The sequence below is a fragment of the Mytilus californianus genome, unplaced genomic scaffold (assembly GCF_021869535.1).
Source record: "Mytilus californianus isolate M0D057914Y unplaced genomic scaffold, xbMytCali1.0.p SCAF_1, whole genome shotgun sequence".
Taxonomy (NCBI): domain Eukaryota; kingdom Metazoa; phylum Mollusca; class Bivalvia; order Mytilida; family Mytilidae; genus Mytilus; species Mytilus californianus.
Genome location: NW_026262581.1, coordinates 105,186,451 through 105,213,056, shown reverse-complemented (window position 1 = coordinate 105,213,056; position 26,606 = coordinate 105,186,451). Strand labels below are relative to the sequence as shown.

The 26,606-nt window shown below is 32.3% G+C and overlaps 1 protein-coding gene across 1 annotated transcript; it reads right to left on the bottom strand.

The window, feature by feature from the left end:
* Window positions 1-1,459: 1,459 nt before the first annotated feature.
* On the bottom strand, window positions 1,460-24,255 carry LOC127728776 (uncharacterized). The gene is made up of 6 exons (XM_052236398.1): window positions 23,959-24,255; window positions 17,232-17,322; window positions 8,695-8,948; window positions 7,429-7,612; window positions 4,442-4,618; window positions 1,460-2,995 (listed from the first exon to the last, which is right to left on the bottom strand). The coding sequence occupies exons 2-6, from the start codon at window positions 17,302-17,304 to the stop codon at window positions 2,793-2,795; spliced, it is 891 nt and encodes a 296-aa protein (XP_052092358.1). The 5' UTR covers window positions 17,305-17,322; window positions 23,959-24,255; the 3' UTR covers window positions 1,460-2,792.
* Window positions 24,256-26,606: the final 2,351 nt, after the last annotated feature.

The following is a 26,606-nucleotide window of genomic DNA, read 5'->3' as shown; positions in this document are numbered from 1 at the left end:
TCCTTGGCGTTGTTATTGAAGTATTTATCTCGTGTAAAATCTAATAATTTTATTAAGTTGAGTTCAACAAAGAAGAGATTGTGAAAATATATCTTTAATCGTAATGTGCACTTAATCATCGATACAGCTCGGGTCAAAATATTGCAAAGAGTGAAAAATATTATATTTAGGTAGTTGATACACTATATAATATCGATCAATGAACCTTGAATGTTTTTAGTTTTATATATCGTTTCATTAACACCATTTGCCTTTCGATCTATATAAAATTCAAAATTTATGTTCTAAAAAGAAAGCATAATGTTTTTTTTAATTCATAAAACAAAACCCCAACACACATGAAAAAATCCAAAGCACAGGAACAATTCTGTAATTTCCGTTCTTCATCTTCAACACGGATCAAATGTCGCATCTCATTCCAGGCGCACGGCGACCCCGCTAACACCGGTTTGGCGGATATTTTTTGCGAAATTTTTAGAACGTTCCTTCCTTTCATTGAAGCGCATGGATGCATAGAAAATAAACATGTACTTGGAATTTGATAGAAACTTTTAATAAATGAACTTAGCATTTGATGCAGAAATGCTTTCGATCAAAGGAGTTAATGATATTTCTCAGTCTATTGTGTGTGTTGTCTAATATACTGGTGTGGTTTGTTATATTGTCTAATATGCTGGTGTGGTTTGTTATATTGTCTTATATATTTGTTACTTCTTGTTATTCTTTTTATGTATATTATGAGCAACTAATTACTGACTTTAATGGACAAAGAAACCTAACATATATACCGTAATAGTTTGTCCGACAATACAGAACCTATAAGTTCAAACATATAGGGAACGATTGGACGCATATATATATATCGCTACACGTTCATTATTCACGTTACTTATAGAATTAGAAATCACATGCAAATTGTTAACATGTCGAAAATTGGTCATATTCACATTTTCTATCGTCTTTTTATAATGATACTTGGATAGCTTGTTTGTTATAGGTTGAGCGCCTGGTAAATGTTCAAGCTGTATGTGGTATCCATTTGAATGATGTTCATTTTGTATCCCCTTGCGACGAAAAGAATTGTCGTTAAATGATTACGCAACATCTACTTTGATTCACATAGCAAGAGCTATATGCTCGTTTATTTCCAGGGGGATAACTTTTGATGTGAATATAATATTTATGATCACTGTAACAGCGAGTTCTTTTGGTGAATTGTTGTTTGTATTGTCGTTTTTTTTATAGTCATAGTCTAGTCTGTGCAGATCTTATTTAATACCATTTGTTCCAAAGATATATATATATAGACTTTTCAGTGACAAACATGCAAGGCGTCACTAATACACATGACGTGCTGTATGATGATGTTTTTTGTATTTCTTGTACGTTTTGGAGTACGTGCCCATGTGTGTGTGTTTTTTTTTAAAGTTTAATGTATATTGAAATAAAAACATTGAAACAAAGTTTTCTGTTTTATTGATGAAAATAAGAAAATGCCAATTGTATACATGAGATTAGCGATAAACTATTCAACATGTGCATCATATTACAAAATATTTAATAAAAGGTGCCGTTTCTATATAATATTTCAATTTTAAAAATACCACATCCATCCTTATATAAACACTAACCGATCTTGTAATATCATATATGCTTTCTATTTCAGAGTTCCAAAAAAATCATCAAACACGTCCCTTCATTGGGCTTCATTTCTCACGTAATCATATACAATTTATAAGATAATCAATATATTTATAAATACAACAATTATAGGACAATATCGGGTGTATTTGTAAAAGTCAGATAGAGAAAAAGTGTAATTTACAAAAAATGCACAGAAAAATAATGATTGAGTGGCACCAACCACAAAACATTGTTGTATAATTTCATATGCATGGAAGAGCAAAGAAAATGTTTTTACTTTTGAATACACTATGTTAAACGCCTGCCACAGCAACTTACATACATGTATATACAAACATTATTTCAGCTTATACTTCTATGTACAGTAGCATTTTGTTCTTCTATCCCGTTCCTTGGATTTAAAAGTCGCAAATTCCAAATTGACCGTGGAAATTGCATGCTTTTTTAAAACATTTGTTTTTAAAATTTTGCGTCGGAAATGTATGATAAAGATGTTATGTTACATAATTCTGCATACCAGACCCAAGAGCATTCCTCGACCACATATCAGACCCTCATCTAACGCCTCGGCTTGATGATATGGGAAAATGTGTATACTAAAAAATTAAAATATGCACAATAACAATATTTGTAATGTAGGGAGTACTATGGATCGAATTCTACAAAGAACAATCTTATTTGAGATTAACCGCGCGTGTTATTTAATGTTGTTTTCAACATGTTTAAAGGTACCATAAATACGGAAAAAAATATGATTTACGCCCATACCTATCAACTTAAACAAATTGTTCTCAACCTTCAACTTGACGACTTATGACCTTAAAATTATTAATCTACAGTTAATATTCTAGTTCTAATTTGCCCATGAATGTGTGGTACCATTTGATATTTGATATTTTACCTACACACCAACCATAGAACTATCTTGTTCTTTGCGCCTTGACAGCACGCTTAATTTCTTATATATATATATATAGTCGTTGTATGAAAGACAAAGTGAATCGGAATGTACTCTAAATTATTTACAATTTATATGGGACGTCACTTTTTTTTAAATGTACAAAAAACTTGATACGGTGAATGACGAATAAGAACAAAGGGCACATATTGGATATCACCATGTGGTGATGAACATTTTTTGTTGTTTTCTAAACAGAGCTGTTGCATATGTCTTTGTCACTTGTTCCTGGTACATTTTCAGGTTGTTGTGTTGATTGGCTGTCTCCGTCTATTTCATCATCATCAGTCTGTTTGACCTCTAGATACTTATCGAACGTCTCGTTTTCAATGCAGACAATGTTAGATTTTCGTCTATTCATGAGTTTGTGCCTTATATTGGATAATATGTGACCTGTTGTAACAGAAAAATATTCAATCAAATGTTTTTTTGTTTTTGTATGGTTTGTTTGTTTGTTTGTTTATGATAACAATCGGTTAACGCCCCTCCCAAAAAGGCCATAAAGGCTTTATATAAACTTGAGACGTGGTCGGTAAATAAGAGACCGATATAGATTTGTAGAAATCCAATTTAAATGTATATAATAGTATTTATTTTTGCCTATATCATTCTATTGAGCTATACTTGATCTGTTGTGGTCAAAATAATTGTATTTTAGCGAGCGAAGCGAGATCCTACAGCAACGTGTGTGAATTAATGAAAACCAAGATTTGAATGTGTCTAAAACGTCGATGTCTGTTCAAATATGTTGACACTTTGGGTACATTTGCTTTGAACGTTCCAACGCTCACTGTGCTCTCTTATAGCTATAGTTCATATTATACCAATTAAGAGTTCAAGAAATGGTATTTTGTGTTAATCTTCTTAAAACTGACAAGATATATGATAATGTGTTTATTGAATTATGTGTTTATTTCATGATGAACTGTTGGAACGTGATTAGAATTCTTTTCACTTTTACATAATGGCAATTCCAAATATAACGACATAAAAGATGTGACAAGCTGGTCAAATCATGCAGTCATGCTGGAAAGAAATAATTCGCTGAATTTTGATTGAGGACATCTTATCATGTTAATATCTGTTGCAAAAATGAAAGAGGTTTTTACGATTTATAGCAACAACTCATAGAAAAAGTAATCTGATGGTATCGGACATTGTGACATTTGTGTAGATCTTGTATTTGATTTCAGCAATATTGTTTACCAGCAGCCAACAGTTTTATGAAATGCTGTAGTCCTTGTTTTGCATCATCGGGACTGAATATTCAATATATCAATAACTCACGTGTTATATATGCAGATTCGATTCCTTAATAAAAAAAATTACCAGAATGTCAGTATATATGAGATAAAAAGACTTCTTTATGTTGTATTCGATGCAGATACGCGTTTGGCCTTCCAAATACTGTTTCGATTCCTAACATCACTGAAGAGATATTAATTGTCGAAATCCGGTTATGGTGTACACATTTTTGCACCTCATGTTTGCGGTATACAATCTTTTCCGCACGTTTATTGTTTTCTGTTTGCTATTAAATTAATAATTAAGATTCATTTTGTTACATCTTGTTATTTGGCAATCGCCAATGCCAGTCAGCAGGGTTTAAGAACATCCGTTGTTCGACCTGTTAGTCAAATGCGTTTTGTTAAATATACTTTTTCACTTTTTTGGTCTTTTGGAAAATGTTGTTTGTGCTGTATTTAGACCCCGCTACCAAGAAATTTGTTTTGCATGCACACGTATAAAAATTGCGATATTTATCCAACGCAATCATATGTTTGAACTTTGTTTTCAATTTAGATTTATATATATCTAATCAATAATACATTCACATACCCTGTCTTTGCTTTCCTTCGTTTTCTTCCGGTGTATTGTCTGTAGGTTTGGATTTGTAATACATGTACATCACTACTAAAAGAACCAAAAAGATGCAGGCCAGACAAACACCAACGATAATCCCTTCAATCTTAATCTGTTTCATTCTCCTATCTCTTTTTGAGTTGAAATTTGTAACTACAAGTAGAAATTAAAGTTTAGACAAATTAATATACCGTATACCTGGTTTTCAATCATATATTTTTATTCAAATAAATAAGAAGATCCTCTCTGCTTTTAATTTTACCATTCTATGCAAGTTCCATGCAATTAATGAAATTTTATTAATTAAAATGTCTTTTTTGCTTATCAATTCTTATAGACTTTGCCACTGCTTGTAAAAGACGGATAAATTAAATGAAGATTTAGTTTTTTTTTTGTGAAATTTGACTTACTCCCCTTTAACTATGTTGGTATTAGAGGGAAAACGGTACTATTTATTCTGCCATAGGCGACAATACTAACATTTTCTAAATTTACCACTTTTTATAATAAAAACTAGGATAAAACAGTTATGTGTAGTGTTAGTACTTTATTATTCTGTTTTAAAATTTGACGCCAAATAGTATCATGACCAACTTCCAACGGAGCTTGTTAATGTTATCCATGCCCACCGTCATTTTACACGAAATTTATGAAATTTTTGAAGTCTATTCGAATAATTCTCTAGAAAATATTTCAATAGGTTTCAAAATTTATATTGTAAATATACACACTGCAGTTATTCATAGATAAATAAAAAAATATATTGTACCCTAACATCCAATCACAGCGCTCCTAAGTTGACTTCCTTCACCTGCCTTGGGTACACAAAAGGCTAACCTAATGCTGGGAAAATGTAATAGAATCGTTTTCCCTAGACAACTATATGGAAGTTATTTACGATTTTTACATCGGATGACCGTGAGGGCATTCCGGTGTATTGCTGTCGCCTAGATTTCCATTACGTAACTTTCGTGTTGGGATTGTAACCGATCTATAAACATGATAAATACGCGGACATTATCGAGTGCAAAATAACATTCCTTATCGCTTGTTATAAATTCATTTTTTCAATGGATACTCCTAAAAATATTTTTTTTAGAACATAAATTAATAATATGAAAATTTTTTGTCGTTAGAAATATATATATATAAGTAAAAAAATCTTTAATATCTATGCACACGTACAGAAAATGTGTGTTAACGTATGCGGAAGAATATCTCAAGAACGTTTGCAATCTCCCATGCAGAGTTATCGGTCCTCGCTCTCTCTCTAGGACCAATAACTCATCATGGGAGATTGAAAGTTTGGCGGGAAAATATGAATGCCTACTCAAATCCAATCTATTAGAAAAATTGAATCATTACAGAAGAGTGTCCACCATGCACTTGCACTGCACTATTATTAATATAGTAGAACAGAATGATATTAAAATGGATGAAAATTATATATACATGTAACTGTAATATACAAATATTAATATAATATCATATTGATAACAACAAACCAGAGTATACTGATTTGTATCACTTCAATATCATATTTATTACGGTGAGGTTGAATTCCCTGTCATTTATTTATCATCAACGCACGAACTTGTCTAAGAAAAAAAAATATATCTGTACATTAACCTCACTTTCAGGTATAGAGATGTGATTTTTTTTTCTGAGACAAGTGCTTGTGACCATCCACAAGAACTTGCAGTCATCCGATGTTCAGTACGTCAGTACTTTTATTTCTTTAATGAATGACAATTAATTTTTTGGGGTATAATTGAAATGGTTAAATAAAAAAGAATTGTAATGTTTTAAAGTAATAGCATACTTCATTAGCTAAATTATTTGTATCACGATTAACAAGATGTATTTGACCCTTAAAACGTCATACAAAATGAAAATTTGCTTTTTTGTGTTTTTTTGCTGTGCATTCATGTACTGATTTTGTGTCATGGATGGTACCATATATCCTTTGTTTTTCTATTATCTAAGGATTATCATAAGTTCTTTAACGTTAAACTTACAGCCACAGAATATAAATTATTTGTAAACTCTAACTGGTCATGTTGGATAATCCTGTGTAGAATCAACAGAAAAAAGAGAGAGACAACAATAATCAGAATCAGTTCCTGGATCTTAGCAAGCAAATGCCCATATGAAGCAGTTATTAATATAGGGAATAACGAATGTTCATCTGGGGGTTTCTTTAACGATAAACTTACAATGGCAGAATATAGTACTAAAGAAGGTGATAATGTGTCAGGTTGAGCAATAAGTTGTAGCAATTTTATGTTAACTATAAGTCTTCTATAATTGTAAAAGGATAAACTTTTATCGCATGTACCACATGTGCTTGGTGCAGGGACCACCCTTTTTGTTTTTTATTCTTTTTATTTTCTTTCTTGGAAAATAAGAATTATGTACATAAACTCATCATAGATACCAGGGTTAAAAATGTGTACGCCAGACGCGCGTTACGTCTACAAAAGACTCAACAGTGACGCTCGAATCAATAAAGTTAAAAAAGGGCAAATAGAGTACTAAGTTGAAGAGCATTGAGAAGCTAAAATTGCGAAAGGTTTTGCCAAATATAGCTATATAAGGTAATATTTTCCTTTGGTAGAAAATCCCAAGTATTTCGAAAATTCAAAGTTTTGTAGACAGTTAATTCATAACCATGACATTCATGTCAACACAAAAGTGCTGACTACTGGGGTGGTGATACCCTCGGGGAGGGAACTTCCACCAGCAGTGGCATCGCTGAGGACAGCATGCATAAACTTATGTTATTATTATATTATATGAATAAGAGCAAGAACACATTAAATAAATGAAAATGAGCTAAAACATTCAAAATTAGAATATATACTAAAAAAAGAAAAAGAAAAAGAAAAAGGGGGTCTATGCTCCCAAGCTCCTGTGGTAACTACCCGCCATTTTAGTCTAATGTTTAATTTTACCGTACATACCCGCTTTTTTAACTTGATTTTTTACTTTTGCACATACTGGTGTGATATCTACAGAAAACTCATAGGAGTTATTCAATTTGATGTCGTAATGATACGGATCACTTTCAAGAACGTCCATCTGCAACTTATTTGTGACAGGACACCAGGTATTGTCGAAGGCGTTCCAATGCCAACAATCATAGGTCTGCAAAAATAAAAGAGAACGAATACCAGTTCTGTTTTGAAACACATTTTTTTAAAACATTTTACGTATCGTCTCGAATAAAACTGACGATTTAGCTTTCTTTTTCAGATCAGAATACCAAATATGCATTTCTTTTTTAACAAGGATATGCATATTATGCATTGAAAGAGCAAGACTGTTGAAGTTGTATGTCAACAGTTTACTGCCTGTTTGTTCATTGAAAGAGCAAGACTGTTGAAGTTGTATGTCAACAGTTCACTGCCTGTTTGTTCATTGAAAGAGCAAGACTGTTGAAGTTGTATGTCAACAGTTTACTGCCTGTTTGTTCATTGAAAGAGCAAGACTGTTGAAGTTGTATGTCAACAGTTTACTGCCTGTTTGTTCATTGAAAGAGCAAGACTGTTGAAGTTGTATGTCAACAGTTTACTGTCTGTTTCTAACCATAGTGATGTTCTTGCACTCAAGTAAAGGACTGCATTTTCATAATGCTAATATCATACTAATGTCTTATCTGACGTGACCAGAGTACTTGGTAGTTATAAAATGAAACTGAATCTCGCAAAATTATGACAATTCTTATTATAATTTTAAAATATACAAGGAAAAAGACAAAACTTCATTTAATAACACCTCAGACAAGACACACAAAACGAATTCCTGAAGTGAAATTGTATTTTTATTGAGTAAAAATGACTTATATCTCAAAATTATATACTTCTATATCTGTAAAAGCAGTATAACACCATATGAAATAAAGTTTTCGAGTAATATCTATCGGTTCTCGGGTCAATATTCAGTTTTTGGGAGTTCTCGGAAAAACGTCGTACCGCCTCAGACCCCCTTCCTGGTCTTTAGTTTTCAATAGGTAGTGTTTTGTGGACTGTTGTTTGTCATGTCGTCGTTTTATTTCAATGGTATTTTCGTGTTTTCTCTGACTTATTTTTTTGTTGTACCTTTGATACCTTCTGCAGTCTATGTTTGTTCTTTTCAAATATAATTGATATGCTAGACTTTTCTGAGCTATAAAGAATAACGATTTGTTTTCTTCTGAAAGATATAACACAATGAACAGATCGTTTTACCTTGGTCAAGTCTCCTGTGTTGTCAAAATCAATAGCTGCTATCTTTACTTTTACATCGCAAACATTGAATGACTTTTTCCTAAATGTTACACAGAATTTTTTACACACGTAATCCTTATTTTCGGTAGCCCTAAAATATAGGGTACAGTGACCATTGGGGACTTTTCCCGCGGCAAATACAGACGACCCATTTCCAGGGTTAATATCAATCGTTTTTCCACATTTATCGTCACCAGATGTAGAACTTAGATTTACTGAAAATATACAAGATATATCACAAGTATGAATATTTGCACATGGTATGCAGTTATTTAAAGAAAAAATGTACACCAAATTTCGGTACCTTGTGTGTTTGTGTTTTTGTGTTTTTGTTAGGATTTTTGTGTGCTAAGCAAATGGATGAGTCGAGCCTTTTCCAAATGTTTTTATAGTTTGTTCTTATGTTGTACTGTAACACCACTGTCCCAAGAAAGGGGTGGTTGAGCGCTAAAAAACATATAGCACTTAGATTTACTGAAAAAATACAAGATATTTCACAAGTATGAATATTTGCACATGGTATGCAGTAATTTAAAGAAAAAGTGTATTCCAAATTTGGGTACCTTGTGTTTTTGTGTTTTTGTGTTTTTGTTAGGCCAAATATCGTTTCATCTCGGCCTTTAGTAAGTGTTCTCCAACTAATCTTTCGGTGCTTTTAACTAGTTCCTTAACAACTACCAAAAAACGTATTATTAACTATTGTAATAAAACTTATGAAAATAGTGGAATTAACTATTTTTGGAGTGTAAGAAATAATTGGATGTTTTAGATAGATAACGTCCTTTTGGTGGTCCTTTTGATTCTGCTGACAGTCTTGACTTTTCAACTCTTTACACTACACTTCCGCACAATCAAACAAAAGTTTTCCTATTTATTAAATGATCTTTTGAAAAATCTGATTGCAAATATATTTGCTGCAACTCATTTAAAGCCTTCTTCTCTAATGAGAAAGGTAAATATGCTAGGAGATATACTTACTGGAGGTATGATGAGATGATTGAAGCGATTCATTTTCTCCTTGATAACATTTATGTACGTTTCGGCAATAAAGTGTATCGACAGTTTGTAGGTATTCCTATGGACACCAATTGCGCCCGTTAAATCGCAGACTTGTTCTTGTACTGTTATGAATCACAGTTTATGGCCAAACTCAGAAAAGACCCGTCTAAATTGCATTTGATTGATAAATTCAACACAACTTATCGTTATCTTGGTGATATTTTTTCGTTAAATAATCAAGAATTTTCTAAATATACTGCCACGATTTACTCGAAAGAACTTACCCTAAATAAATCAAATATAAACGGTAATAACTGTACTTTTCTAGATTTAGATATTTCAGTTTTACACGGGGAAACTCTACACAAATATTTACGATAAAAGGGAAGATTTTTCTTTCCCTATTGTTAATTTTACTTTTTTGGATGGGGATTTTCCTTTGGCACTATCTTACGGTGTTTATTTATCACAACTCGTTCGTTATGTCCGTGTCTGTAGTGACGGTTTGGATTTCAATGAACGTAATCTATGTTTTACTGATATCACAAATTACTTAAAACCTTTACTAAATTCTTTCGTAGATACAAAGATTTGGTTTGGAAGTTTGGCTGTACCTGTAGAAAACCTATTTCAAACGGGATAGCTCATCCTAATTTTTACGGAAATGTTGTTTACCGAGTCCAAAAATTTAGATACGATCCGGGTAGACTTATCAATTCTTTAAATAAACTTATTCCAAAAGGTTACCAATTCAACACTGTAATTAAATGTTTAGATATTGTTTTTATTGGTATAAATATTGATTTTGTTATCAGTAAATTAAAACCAAACTAATATAATGGTTATATACAGATACATATACACATTCACGGTTCTACAGTCTGTCGTTACCTGTATTTAGGCTTGCACAAGATCATGTTTTTCTCTGACTGTTAATGACGTCTTTAACTAAATCCATTAGATGTTGGATGTGTACTGATTGATACTTAAGTCTAAGATACATGATTTTTATTAGTTGTTATTGGCTTTGAACCAGCTGTCAGTAACTGCGAGTACTCTCAGATCTGTACTTAGTGCCTTTTTCGTTGTGGGGATGTATACATACCCTGCCACATCCGGTCTGTGTTTTTGTTACTTGTTTTTCTGCTTTGTTTCGATCTGATGAGTTAAGCCTTTCCAACTAATTTCTATAGTTTGTTCATATATTGTGCCGTAACACCACTGTCCCACTTTAGGGGAGGGTTTGGCGCCCGCAAACTTGTTTAACCCCGCAACATTCTGTGTGTGCCTGTCTCAAGTCAGGAGCCGGTAATTCAGTGGTTGTCGTTGTTGCTATATATCATATTTGTTTTTTTCGCATTGTTTTATACACAAATCAAGCCGTTAGTTTTCTCTTTTGAATTGTTTCACATTTGTCATTTTTTGGGCCTTTTATAGCTGACTATGCAGTATGGGTTTTTCTCATTGTTGAAGGCCGTAAGTTGACCTATGGTTGTTTTTAGGTGTTTTGGTTTTTATGCTCCCAAGTGTTCTATATATTTGGCTTTAAAAACGAATGAATTTCAGAAACACGTGTTGTGTGCAGTGAAATCATACCACCCCCTTTTACATGAAAGAAATAGCCTTCATTATTCACGTTCAAGACAAAAAGTTTGGGTAGTCTAAGAGATATATAATTGTTTTAGTATTTTGTATGGATAAAGTCAAAATAAATTGATATTCAACAGACATCATTCTATGACCAGTGAAAGGAAAATAATTCTATTTGAATCAAAGTTTTATTCACATTATAAAGATTTATCTCATGTGCAACTTACGAATGATTGATTTTTTTTTATATTTTGTGTAACAGTTGACAGCGATGCTCATCTTTGTGCCGGAATGAAACTCATCCCTTAGATTAGTTATAATTGTTACTAGTATATAGTGTTTCTCGTTTAACTGGCAGACATCGATAAAAGATTGTATCTCTCTATATAGTATTTGCACTATCATTTGCACTTGATGTATGGATATATGAAATACAAATATTATTCGTCTGGTCAGTCACAGTATTTTTAGCTCACCGGGGCCCGAAGGGCCCCATGTGAGCTTATGCCATCACTTGGAGTCCGTCATCGTCGTCTGTCGTCGTCTGTCGTCTGTCGTCGTAAACTATTTCAAAAATTTTCTCCTCTGAAACTACTAGGCCAAATACCTTCAAACTTTAGCTTAATGTTCCTTATGGTATCTGGTTTATAAATTGTATCCGAAGTTTTGATCCATCGACAAACATGGCCGCCATGGCTAAAAATAGAACATAGGAGTCAAATGCAGTTTTTGGCTTTTTCTCAAAAATTAAAGCTTTTAGAGCAAATCTGACATGGGGTAAATTTGTTCAATTGGTCAAGATCTATCAGCCCTGAAATTTTCAGACGAATACAACTACCCATTGTTGGGTTTCTGCCACTAAATTGGTAGTTTTAAGGAAATTTTGCAGTTTTTTGTTATTATCTTGAATATTATTATAGATAGATATAAACTGTAAACAGCGATAATGTTCAGCAAAGTAAGATCTACAAAAAAGTTAATATGACCAAAATTGTCAATTGACCAAATAAGGAGTTATTGTCCTTTATAGACAATTTTACACAATTTGTTCATCAAGTTTGCTAACATTCAAAAATCTTCTCCTCTGAAACCATTGTGCCTAATACTTCTTAACTTTAAATGAATGTTCCTTTAGGAATCTTGTTTATGAACTGTATCCGAATTTTTGATTTATCAACAAACATGGCCACCATGGCTAATAAACAGCTGCGCCATGAGCGCATGATACGCCCGTCGTCTTGTGTGTGAATTTTTATGCAATAAGCATAAATAGTTTCTGACATACGGCGTGACATGCGAAAACCCCCTTTTTTTTTTACAAAAAACTCAATATCTCTAAAATAAAATTTTGAATCAAAACCAAAAAGTATACAGATTTTTAGATTAATATAACTAAGAAGTGTGTAAAATTTTAAGCAATAATCATAAATCGTTTTTGAGATACGGTGCGACATGTGAAAACCCCCCCTTTTAAAAAAAACAAAAATCAATATCTCAAAAATAAAATTTTGAATCAAAACCAAAAAGTATACAGATCTTTAGATTAATATAACTAAGAAGTGTGTAAAATTTTAAGCAATAATCATAAATCGTTTTTGAGATACGGTGCGACATGTGAAAAACCCCTCCCCCTTTATTTACAAAATACTCAATAACTCAAAAATAAAATTTTGAATCAAAACCAAAAAGTATACAGATCTTTAGATTAATATAACTAAGAAGTGTGTAAAGTTTTAAGCAATAATTATAAACTGTTTTTGAGATACGGCGCGACATGTGAAAAACCCCTCCCCCTTTTTTAACAAAATACTCAATATCTCTAAAATAAAATTTTGAATCATCACCAAAAAGTATACAGATCTTAAGATTAATATAACTAAGAAGTGTGTAAAGTTTTAAGCAATAATCATAAATTGTTTTTGAGATACGGCGCGACATGTGAAAAAAAACACACACCTGTTTTAGTTACAAAGTCCCATAACTCAAAAAGTTTTAATCTTATTTTCACCAAAAAGTATACAGATCGTTTGACCATCATAAGAAACAACTATGTTAAGTTTCATGAAATTTGGATGAGTCATTCTCAAGTTACGGTGCGACATGTTTACGCCGGACAGACAGACGGACAGACAGACAGACAGACGGACAGACAGACAGACGGACAGACAGACGGACGGACGCCGGACATTTGTATACCATAATACGTCCCGTCAAAAATTTGACGGGCGTATAAAAATAGAACATAGGGTCAAATGCAGTTTTTGGCTTATATCTCAGAAACTAAAGTATTTAGAGCAAATCTGACATGGGATAAAAATGTTTAAAAGGACAAGATCTATCAGCCCTGAAATTTTCGGACAAACCGAACAACCCATTGTGGGGTTGCTGCCACTAAATTGGTCATTTTAAGGAAATTTTGCAGTTTTGCTTATTATCTTGAATATTATTGGAGATAAAGATAAACTGTAAACAGCAAAAATGTTCAGCAAAGTAAGATCTACAAAAAAGTTTTATGACCAAAATTGTCAATTGACCCCTTAAGGAGTTATTGCCCTTTAAGGAAAATTTTACACAAGTTGTTTATGTTTTCTAACTTTAAAAATCTTCTCAAATGAATCTAGTATAAATTTTTTATTTTATTTCCTTGTACGTCAAGAAACATAGACACTATGGCTCAAAAGGAACATATGGGTAAAATGAATTTAATTGCTTTTAAAGAAAATATGACAGATACAATGAACATTTAAATGGCATTTTTAAGCCACTCATTAATATATATTGAAAAGCAAAAATAATCATTGATGAAAGATTTAAGCAAAAAAATATCAGGTGAGCGATTCAGGCTCTTGAGAGCCTCTTGTTTATATTGGCCGTCACTGAGTATATGAAACGCTATATAAATTAGATTTTTTAACTTTAAAATTAAATATTGTCTCATGAAAACTTAAGTTACATAACAAATATGAAAACATAAAATACATAACAAATATGAAAACCTGTCACACGTATATGTAACACGAATTATTTTCTAATTTAAAATATTATAGACGAGATTCGAAAATGTAAAAACGACAAACACTAAATATCGCATCTAACATGTCTAATAGGTCGACTTTATATTTCATACCATTCATCGATCAATTGAAACGTTTATAGAAAATTAGAACTGGGAGAGGCTATCGCATGCTTTATATTATGATATAAGGAATGTTGTGTAATACGCTTTGATATATACTAGAAACGGTAGGACACATTGCACAATTTATGACTGGATGTTGAAGAAAACCCAATGAAATCGTTTCACTAACTGTGATTTGGCACATTCTAATAAGTTCAAGCATAGGGAATAACATTGGCGTAATTATTAAGGTCTAGTAAAAAAATCAGTGTCCAGATAGTAGCAAACTTTGGGGAGAAGTCCCTGCAATTAATAAACATTGGAAAATTGACATATTTATGATCATATATATATAAACATATTCTGTAAAGTTTTCTAAGGTTTTTCTTACCACTTGGATGACCTCCATTTCGAATTTAATAATATAAGAAATCTTAAGATCAACGTGTTCGATCGAACATGATTTGTGTATATCCCGCTCCCCGCACCCAGCACAGCTAAACCGACAACACATCCCTTCCAGCAAGATGTGTTATAAATGCTTTTATATATATAAAAAGAGCCTAGTATTCTCCCATAAATTTTAATCATTCTTGTAAACATGCAAATTATTGAAAGTTAGCCTGAAATACTTTCTTGTATTGATTACCTAGAACTTAACGTCGTAATTCTATACGATGTATGTCTTCTGTCTATATATATTGTGAAGTGAAAGATAAGTTTTTTTCGAGTGAAATATTCAGAATATATTTCCACAACTTATATAAATATTTCCATCCTTAGTCCCTTTCAACCAACAGTTCAAACATGCAACTACATTCTTTTTTGTTTGTTTGATAGATATTCCATTATTCATTTATACGTAGAAAATCTTCCAAATTCATCACCTCGAAAATAAAACGGTATTTATTTGAATATCAGAGTTATTCAGGCAAAACTACGATCACCCCTGGGTATATAGCAAATTATATACTAATACTGTGTAAACAACAAATAGTAGCGACATATCATGTAAATCGATACTACAGACTATTTCATTTGTAAGTTTCAATCAAATATTTATGTATCAATTTAAGATTCTATAATTATGTCCAATAAACACACCACTTAATGAAACAGTTCTGGGAGATGACTTTTAAACATATTTTTCAACAACTGAAACGAATTTTCTGGGCATATTATACTTAACAGAAATATAAATGTGTGTAAAGAGCAAGTACTACTGTGTGTTGACGTTTACAGGTTTTTCATATCACAGTACAATGTGTGTTATACCGTTTGATGAATGTTTCACATCGTCGCACGAAAGAAAAAATAACGAAGTTTTCTTTTTTGTGGTAAATTATTGATATGTGTGTGTACTCATATCGTTATAAAGATAAGGAGATTCGTATGATTGCCAATGAGTCAACTATCCATCAGTGACCAACGGAATAGGACGTCAATAGTATAGTATTTAAAAGCTTTAAAAGGATCCGGCAAGACAAAATATAAAACAATTTAACGAAAAAACCAACGGTCTGGTTATTGCTAACAAACAACAGACAAAATACGAACGACAAATTGTAAAAATCATTTGGAAATAGCTAGACTCATCAAAGCAAAATCAAAAACACAAAAACTTAAAAAAGCACCCCACCAATTCACCCACTCCAATTTAGAACACATTTAAAAATAGCCTTTCCCTGACAAAAAATAGCGCTTTTGGTGTCATTGTTTACTTAAACTAACCAACAAATTTGCAGAAATGAAACTGTTGGTGAAAGAGAAATATGTTTAGACCATTTTGAGCCAAAATTTACTTGTCTATGAGTTTGCATTAAAAATTGAGGAATAATGCGCTCCATAGTGTACTTATTTAAGATTTGCAGAAAACCAGTGGTTATTTTAAGTATTAGTTACCTTCCGAACGTTGGTATTTCACTACAAGGATTTAAACATTGATAGAAAATTGGCATGTAGAAAGGTGATACATGTACAATTAAGGATATACCTGGTTTCTATGAAGTTAAACTTAAGGTAAAATATTTAGAAAGCTGTGAAAATTGAAAAAAAATGGTTGAATAGATAGGGATTTTGAATTGGTTTTTTATACACCTATACAATCTCGGACAAAAATAAAATGGGTGCTATGCCAATATAAGTATTGATTGGTTGTAGCATTGGCGGATCCGGGGTTTTGAATCCCCCCTCCCCCTTTTAATTTTTTTAAAATTATGTGAATGTTTCATGGTGTTCCGGGGACTGGAACCCCTTTCCAAATTAGCTGGATCCGCGACTGGTTGTACGACCATAAGTGTTCATAACTTTATAACTATACATACTTAGTTATGTATTAATTTATTACCGGTCAATACTTTCGTTTTCCGACTCCACTATAAACTGCAGCGAATGCAGAAGTGGCACCATATCAGTAATAACGATATGATATTAGCTAATAATGATATGTTATTGATGTAAAAGTTTTTCAGATGCTGTTCAGTGAGTTCTATATGCATACAAAATTTCATCAAAAGCCGATATATAGCTAAATTACACGTATACCTAGCATTAAGAAACTTTAGCAAATCCGAAAAGATGAATACCATTTTGTGACCATGTTGGTCTGTTGTTGTTGAGTTGCTCAACATTTCGTATGTCCTTGCCTATTGTTGTTGTATCCATGCATGTATTATCAATTTACTTGCTTTAGTTTAAATGATTTTACATATCAAACAATTATTTGTATTCGATCTTGTGTTTCGTGTTTGCGTGTGTGCCTTGATTAATTCTTAATTTTCTCATATGTTACCAATTATATCTGCATGCAAAGGCACTATGCCTTGTATAAGCAGCGTAGAGACTGCAATAATTGTCGATATCATTTGGACATTCGTGTTGATCTGAAAATATAGAAAAAAAGATGTAATTAATTAAAAGACTCGTACCATACATATTTAAAAAAATACTACTCCGAGTCATGTAAAGATCATACACATTTTTGAGCATTCAATTTCCTATCACTGCTACCGACTTACTTGTTCAAAGTCCAGAATCAACTGATAAGTAGACTACGGTGAACTGCACTCGGATATCAAATAGTACACCCCCGAAAGAATTAAGTGCAGTTTAAAATTAAATACTCCTAACACAAGCGTAGTGTACCGGATCAGAATAATTACTTAAGTAATTTCAAATTGTTGTTTGGTTACCAAAAGGGGGAAATTTTACAATTGATAATGGAAAATCTGCTCTCAAGTCTCAAATTTTCCTTGTGTATAGCAGAAAAACGAAAGTTTAGAATAGTCCGTAATGCATATGATAAAGCGAACTTCCAATACAAAGTAAAACAAGTTTGTATGTCAGCAGAATATAGCTTTTGTCTACTGAACAAATTCAAAATTCTGACTTATGCAATTTTACAATAGGGATTGGAAACTATTTTTTCCAGTCTCAAATTTGTTCTTGTGTAGGAGGGAAATGAAAGTTTAGGAATGTCCGTAATAAATAAGATAAACTGCAAGCATCAAGTATTAAATTTCTATTTTCATATTTCATTTGTTTTTTTTTACTTCGTTACTTACTACAAAAATTAAAAGTGTACTATCAACGATATGTAAATGACACGTCATGCTTTCTATTCTTTTTACGTATTCATGTGATTTGTTTTTTTATCCTTATAGTTAGATACTTTTTCTTTTTTCGTGCATTGTACGAACCGTATCAGTTGTTATTTTTCGGATTTAAATTTTCATTATTAGAATATTTATCCGAAAAAAAATTAAATTTTAGTTAAACAAATTTTCAGTCAGTCCAAAAGAGGGGGATGTTGTGTAAGACTTGCAAAAAGGGGATCGAGAAACCTTTATTTTATTTTTTAACAAATAAATACGGAGTAAACCGAGGCAGATCCAGGTAAGAAGGTACAGAAATAAAATTTGTCTCCTTATAGTTATCTATCTCTTTTTAAAAAAACCTTGGCAATGATGCTCTATTGAGAAGTTTTATATTGATTTATACAAAGGGTACTGGCTATGATAATTAAGCTGAATTCACCCGATTACTTTCAAGCTTCAATAGACCTTTCCTCGTGAAACCAAAGTATCAATGTCACTTTATCTTTGATTTTAAACAGTCGAAATGTGGATAAGGCGAAGATCGTCATAGAAAAATCTTAAAACTTATTTCTATACAAGACATTACCTCACTTGGGTGAAATGTTTTGCACTAAATGGGAATATAAAAAGGAGCTCAAATTATATAAAATGGCAACTAAATGTTCAAGCAATATGAAGAAGGTCAAATTGAATAAAAATTCATGACAAAATTTTACAAATGCTGATATTGATGTCCAAAAATGGGAAAAAAACATAGCTACAAGTATAATAGACTAAAGCACAGCGCTGTCTGCATGGTCAATAACAACATCCGTACCATTAGCGGATAGTTAATGAAAATTATTACCTTATTATGACACATTTAGCTATTAGCACATACTCTTCTTGGACTAAATAAAAAGAAATCATATCATTTCTCCATCATATGTGAGTTAACCGTTTAAATTAGCTACCATTTGATACATAACAATGTAATTACGAATTAATGTACAGTATAGTGTAGAGGTGGTTATAGAATCGGGTATCATAATGGGGGATGGCAGATTATAAATAAATCAAGTTTGGAGTTTTCTTTTCAGCAGCAGCATTGTATATAGAAGACTAAATGCCTTTACACGAAATTTGGACAACATGACAGTAACTTACAACGCTTCCGTCAGTGATTTATCTTCGATGACCATTGAAACAAAGTCAATCAAGCACAGGTAATTAATAAGAAGCTTACCCTGTTGACACAATCGGTCTCGATCTGTTCCGAGTTTATGCAATTCCGGTAGGTTTTTTATGTCTTCGTTTGGTTTTTTTTAATGGATTTACGAGTTTTGAAAATCGGTAAGCTACTGTTGCATATTAGAATATCCCTATTGGTTTGCATTTACAGCCAAAAATCTACTTTGGAAAATGGCCTTTTCTGACATACCTCACTATGACAGGAATGAAGCATAATAGTTGATTGGTAGTAAAATCGTTGACATCTGGGATATTAACTCTAAATGCCAAACACCGGCAAACCCAATGTCGCTTTTAAAAAGTGAAAAAAGACGAAAAATCCCCTTGAAAATAGAACTACTGAGTCTTAAAGTTCATTGTTGGAGTAAGACAGGCGCCATGGAATAAAGATAAAAAAAAATATTGAAATAACAACCACCAGAACTGAGAAAAACTGAAGAGCAACAATGACCAAACCAAAAATAAGGTTTAACAGTTGACGTTTATTTACCTCACAGATCAAAGTATCTACGTTTTAATCTATGATCTTTCAAAATGAAAGCCAATCAACAATAATATTACAGGATAAAAATATTAATTGGTGCGAATGAGTTACAGTTTTACTATCCTAAAATGCCAAAAAAGGCACACCTTAGACAATATTTACGATTTAATGCCAGTAGCGTCATTTATGCCCGTGTTTGTTAAAATGTCATCTTTAGGGTATTAAATTATATGGATAAGAAGAATATATAAGTTCAATCTGAGCGTAGTATAAAATAGGATAATTGGCCAATGATAGGTTTGGGAAATGAACAGCAGAGACATGACGAGGGAGGAATCAAAACATAAATACAAAAGTAGAATGAAAGCTTATTTTATAGTTTTTGTTACTTAAAAAATCGATTGTTTCCATCTGATTCAGAAAATTATCCCTCTGTAATCTAAAAAGTATATACTTTTTTATTCCTAGCAACCTACATTTCATAGGTATGTAATCAATTATAGAACAGGAAAAAAATCCCTTGGTAATTTGAATATCAATAGATATCATGTGTGTAAAATTGTTATTCCCATAATATACTATATGTTATCATGTATTGGATTTCTTCCATGAACTACTACTACTAATTGAATTTTTTTAATGCAACAAGTATATTAAATCACTTGTCTACGACTTCAAATATAAATTGACCAAAATTGCCAAATAATCTCTCTCTCAAAACCATGGATTTTCATTAATGGAATGCTTGAAAATGGACAAAATTGAGTTATGAGATAGTGCAACTTTTATTTTTTGTGTATTGTATGTTCTGTTACTATTGGTTTCCAATTGTTTAAAGTCATGTTTTGGGCTAAGACTTATTTGTTATTCATTTGCAGTACCGCGTGCAGACTGTATTTACATTTATTTATAATATATTACATTGTTTTTAAGCGATCTATACTTCCATGCTATAATGACTTGATTGTAAACACAGAGTTAATTTCATGGAAATCCTTTTAAAAATAATAAAGATGCATTGTGGGGATATTTAATGAAGTTCAATCATGTATTAAGTTTATATAATATTTAAAACAGGAAAGTATTGATATATTTTGCAGAAATATTGTTTACCAAAAAGTAATCCTTGCAGGCAAAATTAATCATGATTTTACCGAACTAGCGGTTAACGTAAATTGGTAAATTCGACCTCTTTTGTCCACTGAAACATTGATATTCAATTGTAATGATGAATTACAACCAAGAAGTTTCTTTTACAACTCAAATTTATCAACTATTTGTATAAAGCTTTATATTTCAGAGGGTAGAAGACCTGGATGCTGAATACTTTTTAACTTGACAGATGCCTTATAGTATGAAGTTTCCGTCTGTCATATGTCCATTGTCCTTGACCTCATTTTAATGGTTCAGTAGTTACTGCTTAAAAACTGTATATTTTTTTTTGGTCATGTGAACTCTTCACTTGTTATGAGTAATAGGATAACAATATATTGTATTGTAGTTCCTTGCAAGGTCTTCATGTCCGTCAGACAGGGTTCATCTGACTTCGACCTCATTTTATAGATCAGTGGTCAAGGCCGTATCTCAGATACCTTAAGCATAAGGTCAACCATATATATTCTGACATCGGACTCGGACTTCTCTTTAACTGAGTTTCATTGTACGTACTGTTGTACGTTTGTTTTTTCTATATTGGCTAGAGGTATAGGGGGAGGGTTGAGATCTCAAAAAACATGTTTAACCCCGCCGCATTTTTGCGCCTGTCCCAAGTCAGGCGCCTCTTGCCTTTGTTAGTCTTGTTTCATTTTTAATTTTAGTTTCCTGTGTATAATTTGGAGTTTAGTATGACGTCCATTATCACTGAACTGGTATACAATTTTGTTTGGGGGCCAGCTGAAGGACGCCTCCGGGTGCGGGAGTTTCTCGCTGCATTGAAGACCCATTGGTGGCCTTCGGCTGTTGTCTGCTCTATGGTCGGGTTGTTGTCTCTTTGACACATTCCCCATTTCCATTCTCAATTTTATTGTGTATGGAATGATTGTACTGTATACATGTCAGTCTAGCAGGTTTCATCTTACCTTGATCCCATTTTCATTGTTGATTTGTCAATGTTAAGTATTGGTGGTATGATCTGTTTTTCAGATACTATAAGGAATATATCGACTTTATTTGTTGTTTGGAACCATTGTAAGGCGTACATGACTGTCTGTCTGGTTACATCTGACCTTGACCTCATTTTCACGGTTTATTGGTCAATGTTAAGTTTTTGTGTTTAAGTCGGTTTCTCAGAAACAATAAGAAATAGGTCAACTATATATAGTGTATGGAACGATTGTAAGGTGTTCGTCCTGCGTGTTTTATCTGACCTTAACCTCATTTTCGTCAATGTCAAGTGTTCATGGTAAGATCTGTTTCTCCGGTAATATAAGCAACAGGCCAGTTATATTTGATGTATGGAATGATTTTTTTGGTGTAAATATCTGTGTGGCAAGTTCATTTGACCTTAACCTCATTTACATGGTTCAAAGGTCAGCGTTACATTTTTGTTAGGTCTGATTCTCAGAATATATAAGCAATGATATTAGGTGTATGGAATGATTGCAAGGCGTACATGTCTGCATGTCTTACAGGGTTAATTTGACCTCGACCAAACCTTATCTATAATTAGTAAAAAAACAAAAGTCAACCATTGTTTTATCGATGGATCAAAAAAAATATATTGCATCTTACTGAGCCATTTATTCTTTTCAGAACTATTTACCTAAACATTAAAAAAAATCTACGAATCAAAACAGCATGGTTTGGCCAAGATATTAACCTTGATTTCCATAGTAGAATTCTTCTTTTTCTAATGTGATAGTGTGTGTTTGTGTTTGATGGCGACCATAATATATCATTTTTCAAGGTATGATATTGTTTTTATGCCCCACCTTGGGGCATTATGTTTTTCGGTCTGTGCGTCCGTTCGTTCGTTCCGCTTCAGGTTACAGTTTTTGGTTAAAGTTTTTGGTCAAGGTAGTTTTTTTTAAGTTGAAGTCCAATCAACTTGAAACTTAGTACACATGTTTCCTCTGATATGATCTTTCTAATTTTAATGCCAAATTAGAGTTTTGACACCAATTTCACGGTCCACTGAACATAGAAAATGATAGTGCGAGTGGGGCATCCGTGTACTATGGACACATTCTTGTTTCTGTTGGTTTTAAAAATGTGTGAGTATTCCACGGAATATGTTGCATGTCGTTTCAAAATAACATAAACGGAAATGGCGATTCAAACAACATCGGTGCATTTTAGAATTAGCATTATAAAAGACATATATAATTTTTCCAGCGTGAACCGGTCGAGTACGTTCCTAACTTTCCTTAGAATGCTGAACATTAAGTAATATTTGTTCATTGTGTATTCCATATGGTCTTGCCAAAATCCATTATTAGAAAAATAAAATTGTGATTGTCGATTAGGCTGAGTCCTTGGTTATTTATCTGTAAAGGGGTGATAAAGCTTAGGTTTTTTTTCCTAGAAAAAATCATAGATTCTGTATTTTTTTGGCATTGAAATTAACAAGCCATTTATGTGACCTAATAAATTGTTTACATAAGTCTTTGTTAAGAGTTGCCGCAGTTTCAATCGGGTTATCAATTTCTAAATACAATGAAGTATCATATGAGCAAAAATATAATTTTGGCATGACTAACCTCGACGATGTCTTTTATAAAAACAAAAACAAAGGGCCCAAAATAGTCCGCAGCGGTTCTCCTGCATTTACCGCTAGCAATTCAGGTCTTGTACAGTTTAATACCCCACTTTGGGATTTTTCGGATAGATAATCTTCATACCATTTCAATAAATTACCAGATATACCAGCTTGTTGCAGTTTGAAAAGAAGACCTTAGGTCAATCTCTCTCAAAGACTATACTTATATCACAGAATAAATCCTTCATTTCTTTACCACTATCGAGAGCTTACCAAAATCGTGTGAAATATTTACCAGTAAATTTACTGTTGAATCCCCATAGTGAAACTAGACGACTGATTATTGCTAGGAAATTTATTTTGTTTTGAGTGATTGGAACTTTGTCTAGAAACACAGCATTAATTATATCTATCCATGCAGTGAGTATTCATGCTTTTAAACGTTAAAATTAGACGAAGAAAAACAAAGTAAACGTAAAATAAAATACCCCAAATTGTGTTTAAAACTTACCTATTGGGAATGAAAAAATATCACAGTGACAGGAAATCACAATTATCGTTTTTTTTTCTATAGCATCACCAACTTGTGAAGTATTGTTTATTAGATTGTGTTTTCTGTTAATTTCCTGACTCAGGTAAGGTAATCTGGACGTTGGCGCCTTACATATATCTATCTAAATATCATACAGATATAACAATATCAATTATTTAAGTTTGAAATCCTGCGAGAGATTCCATTGCTGATGAAACTAATATAATGAAATCATCAGAACAGCATACTCGAAACATGTATGGCTTTACTTTACGATTCACAGTTCATTGATCAACTGGAGCGAATTCCCCATGCTACAGTTTACTCATCGATCTGTAAGTTCTTGAACCCCAAACACAATATATTGGCTGACAATAGTATATAATTAAAGCCATCATTGGTAAATCAAGCTCTAAAGTGTATAACGCCAATCAATAGTATTCTTTAGTTTTAAAATTACTATCAATTGCAAATAGGAAATTACTACTCGAATGTGATTTATGAAGTTTCAGACTGACTCAAATTTTTTCAGTTGATTCCTGAAAAATTCCAATATCAACACGTAACTGTTTTACCGTTAATTCAATTGGGTCACTTCAGATTATAACTTTAACATATCAACCAGATTTTCTTGCAATTGGTAGGTTCAATATTTGAGTAACTTGTAGATTCATTAGAACAATTGTTTGGTATTGAAATCATCTTGTGTTCATGTGAAACAGCTTACCTTTTGGGACTTACTTCACAGCATCACCTAGTCAATTCTGGTTTTAATAAGTGATTTAAAAAAGTAGCAGCTCTTGATGAAATACCACTGGCAAGATAAACATTTGTAAACACGTAACAGAAAGATCTGCTAAAACGTGCACTTCACTGAGAGTTTTTTTTTCGCTTCGTGTTGAAGGCCTCACTGTGACTTTGAGATGAAGAACAGCAATAAAAGCGCTGTTCCTTTGCTTAATGTGTTTTTTAGCGGTGCATGTACTGATTTTGTGTCATGGATGGATACCCCATATCCTTTGTTTTTCTATTACTTTAATGTATATATCAATATTCATCTGAATAAGTTTTGCTATTATCATTACTTGTGATTGTTCTGTTTACTGAAAGCATTCTGTGAAAAGAAAAATCTTTATAACGGATGATTGAAAGCTCTGTATTTTGTCGAACCTGCGACATTTATGTCGCGAAAGCGGGACATAGCAATCCTAGATTCCGTCGTCGGCGGCGTCAATATTTAGGTTCAGTCAGTGGTTAAAGTTTTTCAGACATCAATAACTTTGTCAAACCTTCATGGAATTTCAGGAAATTTGAACAGAAGCTTGTTTATGACCAAAACACAGTATCAGAGCAAAATTTTGAAAATACTTGTTTTCATTTTTCCGTATTTTACTAACAAATAGACTTAGTCTTTTTTACATTTAACATTCAGATTAAGTCTGAGGTTTAAATTTTTCAATCATCAATTACTTTGTCAAAACTTCATGGAATTTTAGGAAATTTGGATAGAAGCTTGTTTATGACCAAAATATAATATCAGAGCAAAACTTTGAAAATATTTATTTTCCTTTTTCCTTTTTATACTGATAAATGGACTTCGTTATCTTTACATTTAACATTCAGATTAAGTCTGAGGTTTAAGTTTTTCACTCATCAATTACTTTGTCAAAACTTCATGGGAAATTTGGACAGAAGCTTAGCTATGACCAAAAGACAGTATTCAGAGCAAAATTTTGAAAATATCTATTTTAATTTTCCGTGTTTAACTGATAAAGTGGACTTAGTTTTTTTTACATTTAACAAATAGATACATTCTGATGTTCAAGTTTTTTACACATCAATTACTTTATCAAACCTTCATAGAATTTTATGAAACTTTGGCAGAAGTTTTTTTTTAATGATTAAGAGATAATGTCTGAAGCCAATTTTTGAAAATATATTTTTTTCATTTTAAGTATTTTTCTGATAGATGGACTTTGTTTTTTTACAATAAACATGTACAGACAGTCTGGGATTGAACTTTTTTGACATGGTACATTTGTAAACCTTCGAGGATTGTTATGAAACTTGGACAGAAGCTTATCTTCAAGACCATGAAATAGCATCTAAAGAAAAGTTTGAATTTTTTTTTTTAATTCTGTATTTTACTGACAAATGGACTCACTTTTTAAGTCAACATTACACTTTCACACTGAGATGTAGCAGCAATCGCAGGCAAGACGCAGGGTTCTACGAAACCCTTTACAAATTTTCTATGCTTACATAGATAACAATTTGTCCAAATCTTACTATAGACAAGACCAACACAGGGTTTGGACCTGCTTCGCTGCATGCAATTGATTGAGGTAATACGTATACTGGAGCATAACTGAACATTTCCTTTCACTGGCGCAAAGAAAACTTTGACGAAAATTTTCTTTGTACAATGAGCGTTGTAAAATTTCAAACTATCGGCAAACAGAAAGTAGTTACATGGCAGATGTAAAAATTGCTTACTCACTACAAATTGCTAAATAGGAGCGAAGAAACGTTTGACGAACATTCTCCTAGTAAAATGAGTGTTGTAAAATTTCAAACTATCGGCAAACAGGAAGTAGCTACATGGAAAATTGTAAAAATTGCTTACT

Excerpts from the sequence above, each read along its gene's own strand:
- LOC127728776 (XM_052236398.1), bottom strand. The coding sequence starts at position 17,304 with ATGATATCGACAATTATTGCAGTCTCTACGCTGCTTATACAAGGCATA. Across the intron at positions 7,613-8,694 it reads ACACAGGAGACTTGACCAAG|ACCTATGATTGTTGGCATTG; the intron begins GTAAAACGATCT and ends TTATTTTTGCAG. Across the intron at positions 4,619-7,428 it reads AAATCAAGTTAAAAAAGCGG|TTACAAATTTCAACTCAAAA; the intron begins GTATGTACGGTA and ends TTCTACTTGTAG.